This window comes from Toxorhynchites rutilus, chromosome 2 (genome assembly GCF_029784135.1).
Source record: "Toxorhynchites rutilus septentrionalis strain SRP chromosome 2, ASM2978413v1, whole genome shotgun sequence".
Taxonomy (NCBI): domain Eukaryota; kingdom Metazoa; phylum Arthropoda; class Insecta; order Diptera; family Culicidae; genus Toxorhynchites; species Toxorhynchites rutilus.
Window position 1 is genome coordinate 42,730,490 of NC_073745.1, and position 19,775 is coordinate 42,750,264.

General features: G+C 39.6%; 1 protein-coding gene and 1 non-coding gene across 2 annotated transcripts; one reads left to right on the plus strand and one right to left on the minus strand.

The window, feature by feature from the left end:
* Positions 1-1,705: 1,705 nt before the first annotated feature.
* Positions 1,706-19,694, minus strand: LOC129765698 (E3 SUMO-protein ligase ZBED1-like). The gene is made up of 6 exons (XM_055766115.1): positions 19,567-19,694; positions 18,742-19,044; positions 15,206-15,948; positions 14,407-14,599; positions 14,194-14,312; positions 1,706-2,371 (listed from the first exon to the last, which is right to left on the minus strand). Exons 1-6 carry the CDS (start codon positions 19,622-19,624, stop codon positions 1,706-1,708), a joined length of 2,082 nt encoding a protein of 693 aa, XP_055622090.1. The 5' UTR covers positions 19,625-19,694.
* Trnae-uuc (transfer RNA glutamic acid (anticodon UUC)) lies at positions 9,319-9,390 on the plus strand. Its single transcript has one exon. It is a non-coding gene; the product is annotated as a tRNA-Glu (tRNA).
* Positions 19,695-19,775: the final 81 nt, after the last annotated feature.

Sequence of the window (19,775 nt, forward strand, 5' to 3'; positions counted from 1 at the left end):
GTCACAGATTGCATTTTATTTTCATCGAGAAAAGCTTCGGTTTTCATTCCGGTTGTTTCTTGTATTTACTGAAGTAAATACTATGGCGAACACGCGATAACGTGTGAGCGATTGCAAACCATTTAGGCAACGGAATATGAGGGGCTTAGAATGCAAGGGGTGTAAGTGACTTGATCGATTTCTCTCCATCGACTTTCTCTTTTGATCATAACATAACTGCAATCACATTCCCAGCTTATTTGATAATGTGGACGATAGGTCAGAACCTCAATTATCGGATTCTATAGCAAAACCAAATTGGAACGTTTTTGTGTGCTGAGTTATTCACGAAAGAAAAAGTTGATGAAGAGAAATCGATCAAGTCACTTATACCCCTTGCATTCTAAGCCCCTCTTATATAATTGACCAAAACTTGAACAATCTCCACCAGCTGAAATAATGAAGAAATTTCTCTTTTCGTTGAAATTTCTGCCCGAATTCGAAAATCACGCATTTGAAAGTCCGTTTAGACTCATTTATATCATTTGTTTTCTCCGAAGTTTTAGCATTTTACATAAGAATGATATTCAGGTAGCAACGTGAACAAATGCATCCTGGTAAACGTGTAAACTTCGATTACATCAGGTCTCATGGTATTTCTTGTCTTGACGATCATAGTGCAATGACTTGTAATATGCTTTGATGGTCAAAACACTCTGCCAAACTATCTAGCATCGAAGAGTGAGGAATTTGTCTTGTCGGATTATATTTTGTTGCACGTCGTTTGGTGGTAATGTTGCAATGGTCGTCATAGTAGCCCAAATATATGCAGTGACTGTTACAAATTGCAGCTCTGATCATAACTAATATTTACAATGGGGAGAGCACTGAGATATTCAATATGTTTGATTATTGTCTGTGTGTGACATGTGATACAGATGTGTTACATAGTAGTGATTATATGATATTAGATCATGTGTGCGGTACGCCACACTACTTCCCCCTTAGATTACCAATATGTACGAGGGATTCTCACATGACGGCCCGAGCGTGTTTGATAGGTGCTAGGCTTTCCTGTGGTTCTGGTTGGTTGGTTTTTGATGCGTGACTCATCTGCTTGTATGAACGCTGCTTTTAGGCGATCGATCGAGATGGTAGTGGACTTACCATTTATATCCACTATATAAACCTTTTTCTTGCGACGGATCGCTCGGTAAGGTTCATCGTAGGGTTGAGAGAGTGGTGGCTTGATTGCTTCTACCTTCACGAAAACATGCCTGCATGTGGATAAATGTTTTTGAACAAAAACAGATTCCTTCGAATGGTTGGTAGTTGATGTAGGTTTCAACTTCGACATGGTGGATTTTAGATCCGAAAAAAATCTGGAGTTGGCATCTTATTTTCGCTGGAATTCAAAAATTCACCGGGTAAAGTGATGTACCGTATGTGAGCTCAGCAGGTGTTGCTTGGAAATCTTCCTCCAGCGATGATCGCATTTCGAGATGTACTATCGCAGAACTTTAGTCCATCGAGAATTTTGATTACACATGATGCCTGATTTGAGCTGTCGATGTGTTCGCTCGATCTGACCATTTGCTTTTGGATGATAAGGAGTCGTGCGCAAGTGTGTAATTCCGAGCAGTCTTGTAAGTGTATGAAATAATTCTGATTCTAATTGTCTACCACAATCTGTAGTTACGTTCGTTGGTACGCCGAAACGTGCGATCTAGCCAATGATAAAGGCACGTGCTACCGAAAGTGCTGTCATATTCGGCCATCGGGTGAATTTGTCTATGATAGTAAAGCAATACATGTTACCTTCAGACGGCGGCGTTGGTCCGATGAGATCCATGTGGAAGTGCACAAATCGACTTTGTGGTACGACAATAATGGCTGTTGGTGTTCTGTTATGCTGTTGTATTTTTGATTTATGGCATGGCATGCAAAAAGCGACGAACTGCTTACAGTCATGACGAAGCGACGGCCAAACAAATCGCCCCGAGACTAAACGGGTGGTGGCGCGAATTCCGGGGTGCGAAGTAATGTGAATTTTGTCTATAATACTTCGCTGAAGCTCTTTTGGAACGAACGGTCGAATAGCCTCCGTGGATACATCGCAATACGGAGGTGAAGAAACTACGGGTGATTTTAGTAATTTCAACTTTACTGATGTGCTGAGTGGGGGACTCTCCAAAAATCTTTTCAGTTCGAGATCCGATTTCTGGAACTCGGCCATACGATCGTAATCTACCACATTAGTGGTAATGGAGTTAATGCGACTAAGCATGTCGGCGACTTTATTATCTTCGCCAGACACATGCCGAATGTTAGTAGTATACTCACTAATAAAACTGAGTTTGCGTTGTTGTGTTGGACTTGCCTTCTCAGGTCGCTGATGGAATACAGTGGTGATCGGTATACATACTTGTGATCGGTATACATACAAAAGTCTCGTGCTTGTAGTGTATCTCGTAAGTGTTTGATGGCTTCGTAAACAGCTATCTGTTCCCTATCGTAGGTGCTGGCTTTTTGTTGGCTCTCACACAGCTTACGAGAGAAAAATGCGAGAGGCATCATTTGTTATCTGATGGAGAACCGCTCCTATGGCTGTGTTCGATGCATCGACATCCAACGCAAGTTTGGCTTTTGGAGAAGGGTGGTCGAAAAGGGCAGCGTTTGCTAAATCTTCTTTACATCGCACAAAGGCCTCGCTCGAAACCTCATCCTAACACGTGTTAAATGAAAAATGACTATTTTTTCAATACCTTTCAGTAACTCAAATAAAGAGCATAAAATTTTCTTCTCCAAGAAAATTGCTCTTTGGGTTCCCTAGAAACAGTAGGCGTGTTTGGTTTTGCTAATTTGAATTTAGTCAAAGCAAAGATGGCGTCGAAACAGCACGTGCTCCGCGAACGCATTGTACGGTTCTACGAAACGCATTTCCAGCAAGGAAAAAAGTTCACGGTGGCACATTTTAAGGAAGAAAATGTACCTGTCAGTACGGTATATCGTATCCTGGGTTCCCTGAACGTAGAGCGGAAGGTCGGAAGTGGCCGTCCGGTGACGATAATGACGAAGCAGAGGAAGACATCGTTAAAGAAGCTGTTTGGCAACAAGGACGCAACCAGCCTGCGTGACGCCGGTCGGAAATATGGCTGCTCCCACGTGTTGATCCATCGGACCCTCAAGATGGAAGGAATCGTCTGCAGGAAGAAGACGAGGTCGCCGGAGTACACGGAGGAGCAGATTGTGACGGTTAAATCACAGTGTCGGTGGATGACCAAAAAATACCGCGGGACGTCTTTCGTTCTGTACAACGAAAGCTATTTTCCGCTGTCCAAAACGCATATTCCAGGAAATGATAATTACTACTCCAGCGACAAGTCATCCACACCGCTTGAAGTGAAATACAATTTCAAGCACAAGTTTGAAAAAAAGGTTATGTTGTACATCGCCATTTCCGACCGGGGCATTTCAAAGCCTTGGTTTAAGCCGAGCGGTCTAGCAATCAACCAACAAATCTATCGAGAAGAGTGCCTCGATAAAATCCTGCTGCCGTTCCTGAACGAGCATCACGCGGATGGGAAGTACGTCTTCTGGCCGGACGTCTTCCCATTACGCCAAGAAGACGCTGGCGTATCTTGAGGAGAAAAAGATACCGTTCGTGCCGAAAGATCGTAACCCAACAAACTTGCCCTAGTGCCGCCCATTTGAGGATTTCTTTGGCTCACTCAGTGCCCTAGTGTATAAAAACAATTGGAGGGCCAAGGACACGAAGCAACTGACTACAAGAATCCGGAATTGTATCCGGGAAATGGACGTAAGAACCGTACAACGTTCTTGTGAGAGCATCGCGACAAAGTTGCGTCGAACAGCAGACCACGGCCCTTACTCAAACATTCACTGACATTTTTTTGAAGAAAATACATTATGTTATTAATAAAAAATACTGAAATCGATGAAATTTTTTTTTTATATTTGATTGAAAAAATTCTCATTTTTTATGTAACACTCGTTAGACGAGAACTTTTGTGTCGTTGCAAACATTGTCTTCAATCACTCTTTGTAGAATTTGATGGTTTTCTGCAGCGCGCGGAATGAAGCGTTTGCAGAAATTAACTGTACCGAGAAATCTCTTCAATTGTTTTGCGAATGTCGGTTTTGGGAAATCCAGGGTCCAGGGAAATCCCCTGCATTACGCAGTCCAAACGTTATATATTTGAACTCAAAAAGACCAAATGGGGTCGTAATGACTGTCTTTGGAACATCTTCCGGGGCTACCGGTATTTGATGGTATGCGCGTTGTAAATCAATACAAGAAAATATCTATTTCCCATACAGGATGCTGGAAAATCCTGTATATGAGGCACGGGATACCGATCTGGAACAGTAATGGCTTTCAGATTTCGGTCGCCACTTTCCATTAGATTTTTCCATGAAATGCAGCTTTTCGAGGGTTGACAAGTACCTTGCTCCATTAGAAATCGGAACTCAGCCTTTGCTTCCCTGAGTTTGTCCACGGGTGTCCAGGTTGACCATTAGCGATAATTTGATGTACAGTGCTGGCATTAGTTGACTTGTGCTTCATATAGAGGATGGTGATGTCTTGGTACTCAGCGAGAATTTCAGCGAAAGGTGAATTTACGTTAAACGTGGTAATGGAAGGTTCCGTTGTTGCGTTGATGTTCACGACTTCTAATCGGGTGGTATTATCTATAAGCTTGTGTCTCCGAAGTTCTACGAGGAGATCATAGTGCTTGAGAAAATCGGTTCCGATGATCGGTGATTTTACGTCGGCGATGACAAATACCCATACAAATGATCTTCGTAGGACGAGATCAAACCTAAGGCGGTTGGTACCGAATGTTTGTATTCGAGTACTATTCGCGGCGAAAAACTGGTGTGACAATGTTGGTGTGAAATTCTCTTGATGACGGTGGAATAACAGAGACGTCTGCTCCGGTCTCGATAAGGTATCGATTAGATGTCTTCAGATCGTGAATGTGAATTCGTTGGACATTTGCGGAATGGTTTGGGCTGTTGGTCTTCTGGAGAAGTGAGTGTTTGCTGCTTATTGGGTCTTGATCTTTAGAACTGCTACTTTGCCTTCTCGCATTTCCGAGCTTGTGCACTATGGCGGTAGTGAAACCAACAGACCCAGCGACGAGGTGTCTAGCTTTTCGCTGGGGTTCCATCTCGGCAATTAAATGAACGAGTACGTGGACGGCTATTGTGTCGATCACGCCCGCTAATGTTTCCGTACAGGACTTCATCAAGACGTCGTGATAGGGCTTCGATACGTTGTTCGAGTGACGATGTTGAAGATGATGATGATGATGATGTTACAGCAGAGATCTGTTCACGAGGAGCCTCCAACATTTTGTCTGCCACTTCAGCTTGATCATCTAACGTAGCAGTGGGCATAGCAGCGATTATTGAACGAGCAGTATTGAGAAGGGCTCTCAGTCTTATCATAACTAAGTATATTTACAATTGGAAAGGCAATAGAGATATTCGATATGTGCCATTATTGTCTCTTTGTGACATGTGATACAGATGTGTTACATAGTAGTGATTATATGATATTAGATCATGTGTGCGGTTCGCCATACCATCAAATAAATGTTGATCAAAACACGATATTCATCGTTTTCCATTTCCTACAATGTTGTGACTTAACACGTTAAGCCTCGATTTTTTCTTGCTGCGCTTTCCATTCAGCGCGCATCAAGAACGTGTGCACAATATTAGTGTCGGTGCCAGTTCACCAAGATACTTATTGTATGAATAGAAAATAGTCTGCAATTCGACTAGAAAGTAGTCACCTTCTGTGAAAAATCCTGAAACAAGCCGTATATATTTTCATTTTATTATTTTGTTACTGACAGTCCCAGTCAGTCAGCACTTTCCTACCAAAAAGCTAAAAGTCGGCCCTTAGGGACCGACGTTGGGCTCAACGTGTTAAACAACTTTAGTTTGTGAACAAATTAACGAAATGTCATGAAACTTCACACATAAGCTAGTGTCAGATGTGTGAATAAACCGGAGCTAAGGAATCACCCAACTCTACAGTATATTCGAGAAGGACTTACTGCGTCTTGCTGCGTTGACTGCCAGACACCAAAGAGGTTTATGCTGCGGAAGACACCAGTGACATTCGTGATAGTAAAGCACCGATTCCATGTATGACAGTAGTAACAGGTAATATTACCAGTGTTGCCGACTCATCATTGGTGTATCACACAAGATGATCCTCTCGAAATGAATCTTGTTCATCCTTTAGTGACGCCATCTGATTGAAAAATCCCGGAACTTTTCAGTCCATGTAGTACTGGACAGAAGTCCGTGTAGCTCCTGCCATTTTCGAAAGCCTTCCTGCCAATACCGTTTTTCCTGATGGACTGTTAAGACGCGTCCACATTACGCCAATCGGCCTTGGCCGCCCGGTAAAGCCGACTAAATGTGGACGTACCGCCCGAGCTTGCCGACGTGCCGAAAACCGACTCGAATCAAACCGAACCCAACCCGAAACAAGTGGGTCCGGTTCGAGAAAGTCGAACCAAAACAAAACGAAGCAAATTAGCGTTGACGACATTGTGCTTCGTGTGTTCGTGACGGTTTCGTGCATCCGATGGCGCTTCGGCTTCGTGAACCCGATGGGGCGTCCACACTACATAACGAACCGAATATGCCGCCTGGTACAGGTCGATCGGCATCATTCGGCATAATGTGGACGCACCTTTAGATGGTTCAATATTTCAGACAGCTCACAAGCGGATAGTTCGGGATTCACAATGTGTTCGTGCAAGATCGATTCACGACATCATTGTACCGATTACGCCGTGATGTAAACAGTTGGAAAAAAATGCTTACTGTAATTTTATACACTTACTATTAAAATCCATAAATAGCGGTATTCATCTTCATTCCGCTTTTTCTTGTACAACCTTCGCTAACCTTGCAATGATAAATATCATATGTCATATATATTATCAGAGATTATTGTTGATCAAACAATACGTCGCATAGTGCGTTGAGCCGTAGAAAAAATAATTTCAACTTGTTTTTAAACTTGTTTTTAAAAGTTAAATCTTGTGTGCCATCAAATCAACTGACATGGAATTAAATTATCAAGGTAAGTAGAGTATATTTCAATGGAAAAGTGGCTTATATGACTTAGGTGCAGTTTCCGGCAGTTCAAAAAGATATTCAATTATTTGTAGGTCAGTGCCAATCGCTCCTTGAGAGCCTCATGCGTATTTCGTGTATCTCTTATTGTTCAGATGATTGTCCGAAGCATATTTACAAAACAATTTTTATCACCCATACTGTTCTAAACGGAACAAAAAGTGGGAAGAATGTCTTCGAGGAAAAAGACTATTCATGAAGAAACATAAAACGTTGACATTCAGGAGCTGGTTAACTAGTTAAAGGTATTGGTGAAACCTTGCACATAACTAAGCCCACAAAAGCGAAATTAATCTGTAAATGGGGCATGGACGGCAGTTCTGGACACAGTACTTACAAACAAAAGCTTTCAAATGAAAATGCAACAGATGAATTATTGTTCTTGATTGCTATGGTGCCCATCAAACTTTTTTATGTTGTAACAAGAGAAACCTCGTGGCAAAATCCCCGTCTAGGATCTATACATTTCTGCAGACTTATCAAGTTTATGTTCACAAAAGTGGACGCAGTACCTTTTTTTGAATAAGCAATCTGTAGTAGAGTCATTCATCAGTGAATTCGAACATCGATACCGTGGGCTGATGTGTTATAAGGCAGCAATTATGACGCATCAGCCCACGGTATCGATGTTCAATCAACTTTCAGTTTATATTCACCATGCTCGATGGGGAAGCCTGTAAGACGCTATCCCTCGATAAAGCAGCGGCTAGGTGTTGTATCTGTGGGGAGGTGAACAGCGCTAACGTCCACGAGAAGCCCGAGAATTCCGGAAGCTTTAGGTTCGGTCTATCGATTCTGCATTGCTAGATCAAGTTTTTTGAATGTATGTTGCATATAGCTTGCAGGTTTGTTTTATACATTTCTAAATTTTGGAAGAAATTTATCTGATATTTTATTGAACTGATTCAACTCGAGAATCAATTAAGCGAACAGAACCAACTTTGGCATGTGGAGGTTTTAGAGGGCACGAAATTTTTCTATGGTGGTTCGACACTCCTCCCCCTCCCTAAAGAACGGGGGAGGGGATTGCATGACTCGAGAGCTTATCAAGCAAATGGAGCCAAATTTGGGATGTGAGGGTTTTTTTTTTGGGTACGATAAATGCTTCTTTGACGGTATGATACCTCTCTCTCCTCTGAAATGGAGAGGGGGTCCCATAAAAATATTACACATATTTCAACCAAACATATTCCAACCAAAAATTCGGAAAACTTTGAAGAAAAATGGGAAAATTCATAAAATATAATTCCCATGCGCTCTACAATTAGATAGTGACAAGCGTTATTAGTCCATATCATGTTTGCGCTAACGAAATTGATCTTTGTTCGAAAGAGGGAATGGATTTTCAGATGAAAAAAACGCACTCTTTTTATATCTATACAAATAAAAACGGATCGCCGAATGTGTTGAGAAGAGCAAACCTCGAGGAAGGAATTGTCCGATTTAGGGCTGTCTTCATACTATCATATTTTCTGTATCAATCATTTATTACGATTGTTTTTATTACGATTACGATACTACTATTTATTACGATGAAAATAATCTCATATTATAATGACGAGTTTTGGTAGAAGTACTAAGAATTTAATAGTAAAAGGTATTTTTAAAGGGTCGATTAGAAGATCAATCAATGAACAGTTCTGCGATTAGACCCATGAACATTCGCTTAGCAAGAAAACGTGAATGTTTGAAGGTATTGATAACAAAACATAAATTTTGGGCGAGACGAAGTTTGTCGGGTCAGCTAGTAACAAATAAATTTATAGATTCTAAGAAAAAATCACTATCGAGTCGGATTGTTATTGTCGCCACCAAATGTAGAACATGTATATCCTCAAATTTATTTTGTTGGCAGTACTCAACTGAAATTGATTAGCTTTGTGAGAATAATAATACATAAAAGGCGTTGAATTCAATCGAATTCAAAAAATGTTTCATTTAATATCTAATTGAAATTCGAAAGTTATCGATCGTGGATATATGATTTGATATACGATTTGAACAAATCGGGGAGAATCGTCAATGTTCAAAATTAATGGAATAAAAAAATAGGCGGGACGGAGTTCGCCGGATCTTCTAGTTTACTATGAAACTTGTTGAGTAATCGAAAAATAAACAAAACCGGCAAATGATTTTAATAGGTTACCCATCTCCCATATGGTCTAGTGGCTAGGATATCTGGCTTTCACCCAGAAGGCCCGGGTTCGATTCCCGGTATGGGAAGAATGAATTTTTGCTGTGCCATCTTTGTTGGAAAAAATACGATCTGCACGATGATGGAAGTACGAGGTATGGCTATTAAATAACGAGACTGGTTACGAAAAAGGGTTATATTTTAAAAATAACGGTACAACGATATGCTCCCCTTCAATATACTCCCCTTGACTCCTCACAAACCTTTCCATACGTTTTTCCATTGTTCGAAGCAGTGCTGAAACTCTTCTTTTGTGATGGCGTTCAAAATCCGCATCGCTTTTCCTTCGCCTCTTCTACGGACTGAAATCGAGTACCTTTCAACACGGATTTGATCTTGGGGAATAGAAAAAAAGTCGCATGGGGCTAGATCTGGCAAGTACGGGGCATGTTCGAGCACTGGAATGCCTTTATCGGCTAAAAATTGTTTCACTGACAGCGCGTTATGAGCAGGTGCGTTGTTGTTCGTGGTTTTCGTCACACATGATTTCCGACGCGCACTACAAACCACGTTCCATTCAACTGCTGCTGCTCGCAAACTACTATAGTGACAAAAACGTGTTTTCGTACGTTTATAGCAGACACTTCAAGCTACCGAACGCACTATTCGTTTTCCCCCCCACCGCTCTAGATCGCTTTCCAGGCGCGCAGTCTCGTTATTTTATAGCCATACTTCGTATCTTCGCTAGGAAACAAATAAAATGCATCGATTATTGAAAAAAAAATCAGATTTTGTTCCATTTCTAATGTTGGGATTTAAGGTCGCGTCAAAATCGATCGTTTTTGGCTGATTTCGCGCAGAATTGCTCTATATTATACTCAAATGTACAAATGTGCAATTGTTAACATAACGCGCATAATTCGTGCCAACTTTAACCGTAATCTCGTGGTATCCGAGACGTTAGAGGACAATATTATCATCAAAAATATTGCAGCTGTGAAGGAAAATGTTGAAAGTGCTGAAGTGAATCCTCAAATCTACAAAGTCTGATTAATACAAGGTTAGGGTTTCAAGAAAATTCACATCGGTGATAGGTCGACAAGCAAAATTGCCGTTTGTAGGGCTTTAAAAATCTAAACGAATCTAAGAGAGATAACTCTCGGCGAATCAGCGTTTGGTTAGGATCAAGGAATATAGGATTTACTGGTAGATCTTCATCATCTGTCTCACCGAAGCGATAGCGTCCTGGTTTCAAGTCAAGTATTGTTATGCTTGTTCAAGAATAAAAACCAAAATCTTAAGAGAGTATTCGGAATTGGCTTCGAAAATAAAATCAGGAATTTGTATGAGAAATCTTTCTACCTCTATGCTCCAAATCCCATTAATGTTTCCATCCGACTAGTTACATTAATGTTTGCATCTTCTCTTATGTAAATTATATCTCTCACAAAGAATTCAAACTCACTAAAGCCTCCATAACCTCCGAAGGTCACAATATATTATCACCAAGCTTTAGAAAACTTTCGCCACAACGCAACCCACCCGTGACAGCAAATATTACCATCAAAAGCCGGCCGGGATTAGCATTCGGTCCCATTCAACGTCCGATCTTATTCGTTCGCGCTTTCCAGAATATAATCTCTTAGTAATTTTTACGAGCATCCATTAATTTCCCGCAACATCCCGTAAGTTTCCATAGATTTTAACCACTTCATTCTACTGCCGGCTGCCGGCTTATATTACTCGCACCGAACCCCTTTCTGGCGAGTGCGAGGCCCTGGAGCGTAAAAAAGAACGGCTTAGGTGGTGTGTTTATACGGAAATATCTATGGAAAAGACTCGTAGCCATCATTTATCATTTGCCGCGGCCGAAAAACCCCCAGCTCATTGTCACGCCGTAGAGTTGGAGATGCCTATCGGAGTAGATGTCACTGATAGAACGACACCCGGTTTGGGGCTCCCGGTTGTGAGGCTGTATTAACCTGAGGTAATACTTTTCCTGGATGCCGGGAGGGACTTCTTTTGACATGGGGTTCAAATCAGATTGAACGCATGAAAGTCGGAACAACGCGCGCGAGTTTTGCATAAATAATTTAGTCCTCTAATCGGGTTTCCTCATCCTATCAGAGTCGCAATGGGTTTGGCGTGGAGGGGAGATGACGCCGTTTTTTGCACAGAGGGGATGAAATATTTATTAGTCAGGAAAGTGGGCCAGCGGAGGCATCCTCGAAAGTTTTGAAAAATGTGACTGGCACGATACAATGGAAAGTAAATAAAATATAGTTTATTTAATCACTTTGAAGCGAAGGAATCGTGCTGAAAATTAAAACAATCAATCAAGTTTCTAGTTGTAACTGTTAATTGAATTAGCAACGGTTTATAGTTGGAAGTGGCTTCTGTTATTATATGAACTCGACAATCGTTTCAGAGTTGCATGATTTGGATAGAATCATGAAAGATACTCACGATTTGATGTGTGACTAAACCCCCAATCATTCCAAATGAGGTAGCGGCTAGGATTATTTTTCTCTATAATTCATCAAATCAAAACGCAAATGGTTTGTCTAGAAACAATACAGAAATAAGGAACCATATTTATCAGATTTAAGCGGGGTATGCTGTAAGCTAATAACTATAATTAAAGACGTATGCTTAGAGAGTTGGTAAAGCGAAGCTAGGTTTATGTAACCGAAAACGAATGACCATTGCGATCACGATTGCACGATTTCGATTGAATTGACTCGTTTGTTTCAGCAGTTGAACGTCCGGGCGGGCGATCATGTAGATGTGTATGATTAGATGAGGGTACACAGAAAGACGCTTTACACACTACACATGTGATTATTTTGCATCTCGAATTAATCCCTATTGAAGCGGTACAAATGTTAGGACATTTTGGGCACCAACTTAATGCTGACTTTTGGCATACATTTCCAACAACGTTTAGTTCATTCAACCACTTCTCCGGCCCTCTGATGCCATGAACATAACCGCCAGCAACATTGTCTGCAAATGGATCGTGTTACGTATGGTTCACCTTTCCGAAGCATTGCGAGTGAGAAGAAAGACTGTGTGCTGCAATATCACGCAAGATTCGCTTCGGCTTCATTGTTAGCAAACGATTGCCTAATTGGCCATTTCCCCCCATCAATCCGCGCTGAACAATGGCCAATGAATGTCTCTAGCTCTCTTTTCCAGTGTTTTAAATCACCGATGTTTATACTACCTTCGCTACCTTCGTATGACCAAAGCTTTGTGCTGATATCAATCGTGACCATAGCTGCTTTGGCCGCGACGTTTCATGTAATTCTAAGTCATTCGACACAATTTTTTTCAAATCCCGATTTCATGTACTCTCCTTTTGTATGATTTGTCGGTTTTCAAAAAAACTCAAATTTTGATGTTTGCAACACTAGTGAATGAGGTCACATTCAACTAATATTTTGCACATGGAATTTTACCATGCAAATCGTTTCGCAGGAAGTCATTAATCGATTTCAGTATTTTTTATTAATAACATAATGTATTTTCTTCAAAAAAATGTCAGTGAATGTTTGAGTAAGGGCCGTGGTCTGCTGTTCGACGCAACTTTGTCGCGATACTCTCACAAGAACGTTGTACGGTACTTACGTCCATTTCCCGGATACAATTCCGGATTCTTGTAGTCAGTTGCTTCGTGTCCTTGGCCCTCCAATTGTTTTTATACACTAGGGCACTGAGTGAGCCAAAAAAATCCTCTATTGGGCGGCGCTGGGGCAAGTTTGTTGGGTTACGATCTTTCGGCACGAACGGTATCTTGTTCTCCCCAAGATACGCCAGCGTCTTCTTGGCGTAATGGGAAGACGGCCGGCCAGAAGACGTACTTCCCATCCGCGTGATGCTCGTTCAGGAACGGCAGCAGGATTTCATCGAGAGACACTCTTCTCGATAGATTTGTTGGTTGATTGCCAGACCGCTCGGCTTAAACCAAGGCTTTGAAATGCCCCGGTCGGAAATGGCGATGTACAACATAACCTTTTTTTCAAACTTGTGCTTGAACTTGTATTTCACTTCAAGCGGTGTGGATGACTTGTCGCTGGAGTAGTAATTATCATTTCCTGGAATATGCGTTTTGGACAGCGGAAAATAGCTTTCGTTGTACAGAACGAAAGACGTCCCGCGGTATTTTTTGGTCATCCACCGACACTGTGATTTAACCGTCACAATCTGCTCCTCCGTGTACTCCGGCGACCTCGTCTTCTTCCTGCAGACGATTCCTTCCATCTTGAGGGTCCGATGGATCAATACGTGGGAGCAGCCATATTTCCGACCGGCGTCATGCAGGCTGGTTGCGTCCTTGTTGTCAAACAGCTTCATTAACGAAGTCTTCCTCTGCTTCGTCATTATCGTCACCGGACGACCACTTCCGACCGTCCGCTCTACGTTCAGGGAACCCAGGATACGATATGCCGTACTGACAGGTACATTTTCTTCCTTAAAATGTGTCACCGAGAACTTTTTTCCTTGCTGGAAATGCGTTTCGTAGAACCGTACAATGCGTTCGCGGAGCACGTGCTGTTTCGACGCCATCTTTGCTTTAACTAAATTCAAACTAGCAAAACCAAACACGCCTACTGTTTCTAGGGAACCCAAAGAGCAATTTTCTTGGAGAAGAAAATTTTATGCTCTTTATTTGAGTTACTGAAAGGTATTGAAAAAATTCTCATTACATAAAAATTGCATAAAAATTGCATAGCTATTTTATGCACGTTTGGATACTGTGCTCGTATTTCATTCCACACTATAAGTGGGTCACAGGTCCTCGGAGCGACTGTAGTATTTAAATACTGCCTCAGTTCAATGGGAATTCCTCCGGCGCTGTCATCTCCATGCACGCGATTGCTTTCAGCTACCATGGAATCATAAATCGCCCACAAGTCGTCGGTAATGGTGTTTGTTTCTGGCTCTCCTGATATCCGAAGATCGTATTCGAATTCAGGTGACTCTTCCGCAGCTGTTCTGACAAGTTCCCCTGTGAAGCAACAGAAATATTGCCGATAAAATATTTTGTTTCTGTCGTGTTGTTTTTTTTTCTCAATAGGACAAGCAAGAAAAGACTAACTCACCAACCCATGAAATAGCGGGGGCCACCGTGAGAGGACTTTCAAAATGTATTTTCTTGAATCGGGGATCAAGAAGCGTTGCGACCGCGAAAAGTTTTCTTTTTCCTACATCATTGAAATATTTCATGATGTGCAGCATAATGCTGTTTTTTACAGACATAGCTTCAGCAGAATCAAGCTGCATACTTGTATAGCTCTGAAATTGATGAAAAATATTGTTATTACTCGAAAGGAACCGTTGAACCAGTCAGGCAGAGTTATTATTTTAAAAAAAATGTGAAAAATTATCAATGAACTAAAAAGTTGTTCAATAGGCTATGTCGTTCGATTAGATTAGGTTCAACGATATGTTTTCTAAAATGTTACTACGTCTTCTTGAACAAATTTGAGTAACGAAGTGAGTGATTGTTCAGAAATACACCAAAAATCGTGAGAATCAGTAAAACTTATATTAAAAACCTCCGACTTCTGGCAGTTCTCAAATCTCACTTCAGGCATGGAGTCCATAAACTAGAAGATTGTTTGGGCAAGTGTATTGAAGTTCAGAGAAATAACCATAAATTGAATTAAATAGGTTTCTAACTATATATTCGTTAAATTCCCGTTGAAAGTTAAATAAAAAAACATAATAGAGTAGAACCCCGATTGTCCGCGGAATAGTCTGGCAACGTAACCTCGGATAACAAAAATCGCGGATAACGTAATAGAGGGACAAAAATGGAATACTAACGCGAAAAAAAGATATTATGAAACGACAAAACATATTAAATACTCTGATGCTTATTATACAAAAAACACTTACGATTTTTAGCAACCGAACCAATGGGATAATTTTACTGATCGTCACGTACTTTTCAGCTGACATTTCGGTAGTTACTGTTTCCAATGGGTGGAGAACTTTGCAGATTTCCTTCAAAATTGACAACTCATCTGCTGTTAACATAGTTGGTGTTTTAGGAACATCGAGCAGTACCCTTGAAATATAGTGTGCCATTACAAGGAATCTTTCTATCATTGCCATAATCGAATTCCATCGTGTTCGGACATCCAACACTAGTCCTAGACATTGTCCTTCCTTTTTATTATCGGCCAACTGCAGTTTTCTCAGTTCTCTGGTGGCTGTTTCACTTGCTTTGAAGAACTTGATTATTGTTTTCATCTTCTTGATTATATATATCATATTTTTCTCTGGTGTAATGGAAACCTCTATCGTACAATGATCCTCAACACCATCCAGCTCATCGTCGTTATCCTCTTCTATGACCGGCTCCATCCGAGCTGCGTATGCTTCTTTGTACAAGGGGACTGCTTTGCTTGCGATCAAGTTGATTGTGTGGGCGAAGCACGGTACATGGCGTCGTTCACCGTACTCCATTCTTACTGCCCCTAGTATGTTTGCACCGAGATCGGTCGTTACACAAGAAATTGTTTCGTTTTTAATACCCCAATCGTTGCAGCAAACCCGCAACAGATTCGCAATGTATTCTGATGTTTTCGATTGTTTGCATTCAACAACTCCTAGCAAAACGGAGTGTAGTTGAGAATCTAAACGAAAAATGGTTCATCAAAAAGTTTGAAGGAAGCCATGCTTGTAAAAAATACTCTGAAAATAATAAAATATTTTACGACCGTAAAGGGATTTTCAGTTTAATTCTCAATCGGAATTAATCCTAACCGAAAAAAGCAATCTTACGCAACCTTTTTTTATATAAGCAAGCATAGCTGAAATTTCGAAATCATTTTTTTTTTGTTTTCTTCTCAATCTCTCTGTATGATTTGGTGGTACACCTTTAATTTTTTCTTAAACAACCGTAATCGAACGCGGTGTCGGTGAGCAGATTCGCAACTCACAGACAAATTGACTCAAATTTTCATAACATGATAGCGATATGTTCAGTATTTGGGTTTTTGTTTGCATTTTACCCTAACCAATCAAGGGTATAAATGTATGTAACTTAAAAAAAATAGAGATAAGTATTATTCAAAATGAACCGCCCTTTGAATCTCAGGTAACAGTAAAATTTTATTGTTTCTAAGCATCGAGAGGTGAAGGTTTTCAAAACAGCTAGATAATCAATTAATTAGTCTTAATATTTGGAATATTTTAAACATATTTAGCAGTGGAAGAGTTTTCCTCAGGTATGAACAAGATTTATCGTGGTACAACTTCTTTGCATTTATACAGTAAGTTACAGCTAATTCGACATTTAGAGGCACCACTCAGCGTCACACTGGAAGCGGTTCTGATCTTAGACAAGACGTGACAACTGGCTTTTTACTTTTCTTTCTGCATTTCGTCGACCAAGTTCTAGATAATAGGGAAGTGAGATTTGAAAGTTGCCAAATTTCATAAAATTTCGGAAGATTATTTTCCCATGAAAAACATGAGTTCTTCGTATCATGTATTTTCTGAGCTGCACCATTTTTTTGTATAAATTTTTTAACCGAATGTCACATATTTCAAACAATAAGTATTTCTCGTTATTTTGGTATGCAAAAAAAAAATGTGAAGAGATAAAGAAAACTAGAAAACGTAGATTTGATAGTCGGAGTATGATATGTTGAAATAAATTAATTAAATTCATAGTTCGTTTTACCGTTTATACTTCACGATGAAAATGAAAAGAACGGCACGCCATTAAATTTCGTTTTGCGAGTTAAAGAAAATTATGGGTTTCGTGTAGAATTAATATTTTTCAAATAGAAATTATGAATGTAAATTAATTCTCCGCATCAAATTAGTGTTCAATGTGAATGGAAAACTTTGCTTTCTTCATATGGTAAAAAAATCTCGTACAAAAATTGTATCTGAAGATAATTTTGTATTATAATGAGAATATCGGAAAGTGTATAGAAAATAGGTTAAGTTAGAGTAAAAAAGGGGTGCTTTGAGTAAATAAATAACGCCAAGTAAATATTTTCGTTCAGATTTTAGCAATTTAAAAGTGCATTCGGGCCGAGTAGTAAGACTTGTTAAAAATGAATTTCGTATCCAAATGTCGACACCGTATCGTTGTCATCGCGGATACACTTCATTTCGTTTTCACTGTGTAGTGTATACGGGAATAAGGCCTTATAATTGATAATTGATTGATATCGTTCAAATACTATCAGTACTGAAATATTGATAAAATAATACATTCCCAAATTATAACATCAGAGGCGAACCAGCCCAGGAGGCTAAAAGCCTCTCAAATAAAGAATATATAAAAAAATGTTATTTGTTATCCTTATTTTTTTTGCTAACTGCTTTATATTTGGAAAATAATTGAATGCTCTTCTCTGTTAGTCCGCTGCTATTATGCTATGCTAGATGGCAGGAGAATCACAAAAAAATGTAGGATGGAAATTCCGATGCAATGTTTCCCTCTCTTCAGGAACTGAACAGCTGACGTAATAGAAACGAAAATATACAAAGAATCCATAATAGATATTATCGCTAAAGTGATATGTGAATGCAACTATTATTCAATTTTGAATATATTTGGCAATACTGTGAAAATGTTAGAAATCCCACTTTTTGTGTATTTTATCTTTGTCAATCATTTTCCTCATCAACCAATTAGAAGCCGAGTTGCAAGTTGTCCGAGTTTGACAGAAAAAGTGGTCCGGAATCAGCCCCCTATTATCATGTCTCGTCTCAGGTTCTGACCTGTAATTCACATTCGTGATGACAGTGGTACAGTGTCGACTTTCAATGGGGGGCCATAATTTGGGCCCCAAACTCGGGGTTTACAAAAATGTCCAATTGAACGTATCGCATTACATATCTGTCCAATTAGATGTAACTTACTGTAGAACAAAGTTATTCAGTTTCACTTGTAACAAATTTAGACAATTCTAAGATGTAACAAAGATAAGTTATCCCTTGGAATTAGAATTAGCCTGTACTACAAGATGGTTCTAGCCAGAAACGCTTTGGCTAAAAAAAAAGGCGGCCGTACACTGTTTGTCCGGAAGTCAAATATTTGATACTTTTTTTTGAGTTTGGTTTGAGATTTGGACAAACATACGAACACTATTTTATGTTTATGTTTTTTTATTTTATGTTTTATATCAATTATCAACAAATAACTGAATATTTGCTTGTCGTGTTTCGAATATATTTGATCAGTACAAGTTGATCAAATTTTATCTGTCAAAAAGAATTAAATATTTGGCTTCGGCCAAACAGTGTATGAGTACCCTAAGTAATGAGCGAAATTCCATCCTAGTCCTAAATCCTAATATTGTCCAATTAATCTAATGTTAGATTTAGTGATATTGTCGAATTTTAATCTTGGATAGTTAAATTTTATTTACTGAGCTAATACTTTAATAAAAAATGATCAAGCTTACCATGAATAAAATGCCCTGTGATCCCCAAGTAGCTTCTGACGTTTAACATTTCGGTCCAAACATCTGTCGTTAGACAGATGCTTGTGATCGATCGGAGGCGGTTTCTGACAATTTCTTTGCTTTTTATAAATTTATTTTTCAGGATCTCGCGAAACTGTGTCTCGTGCGGCACTTTATATAGTGGGCATACAGTTTTCATTAGTTGACGAAATCCTTTCTTGTCTACTGTACAAAGAGGCATGTTATCCGTACACACCATGTACATGACACAAGTTGTTATTTCTTTTCCTTTGGTACCGCCAGCTAAAATGAAAACAAAACGAAAATAAAAAGAATGCTCGAATATCATTTGACATCATGTCTTTTTATGATGGCGACAGTCGAAAAATGTTAGTTTTCATTACCAAGTGACCAATTTGAACTATGATTATTTTTAGATAACTTTAAATTCTCTCTCATTAAACATTTTTAATCTCAAATTGAAAACCGCTTGTCCATATTTTTACAAAAAAAAATCAAAACATGCTATTGGAAGAACGAAAATTAATATTATTTTAATATAAGGAACAACTCTAAATGCTATACAAAAATGAATTCTAGGCACGATGAAATTCATCATTTGCTAACCCTTCTCTGCATGATTTTGCTTATTGGTGAAATAAATCAGGGTGGTATAGTTCAACTTAAAGTGAACTTGTTCTTTTATATAATTTTTGGGCATTCAATGTTATGATGAAAATTTCCACCATTATGCAAAGAAGAGTTAACAAAAATTTATTTTCGTGGCCGCCATCATGTATATAAAATTGAATCAGGTGGGATTACCTCCGTATGAAAAAGGACGATCGAAAGCCGATGTAATAGTTTGTTGCCGTGGACCCATTTTGGGAGTAGTATCAATTCTAGATTCTTGTGATGCTGTTCTTTTTCGTCCCTGATTTAGAACCGAGGCCGGTCTTTCATTAACAGTGGAGAAGGACAAATTTTTATGCTTGAATGTCAAATGATTGAGCATGTTGCTCGTGTTGCGGCAA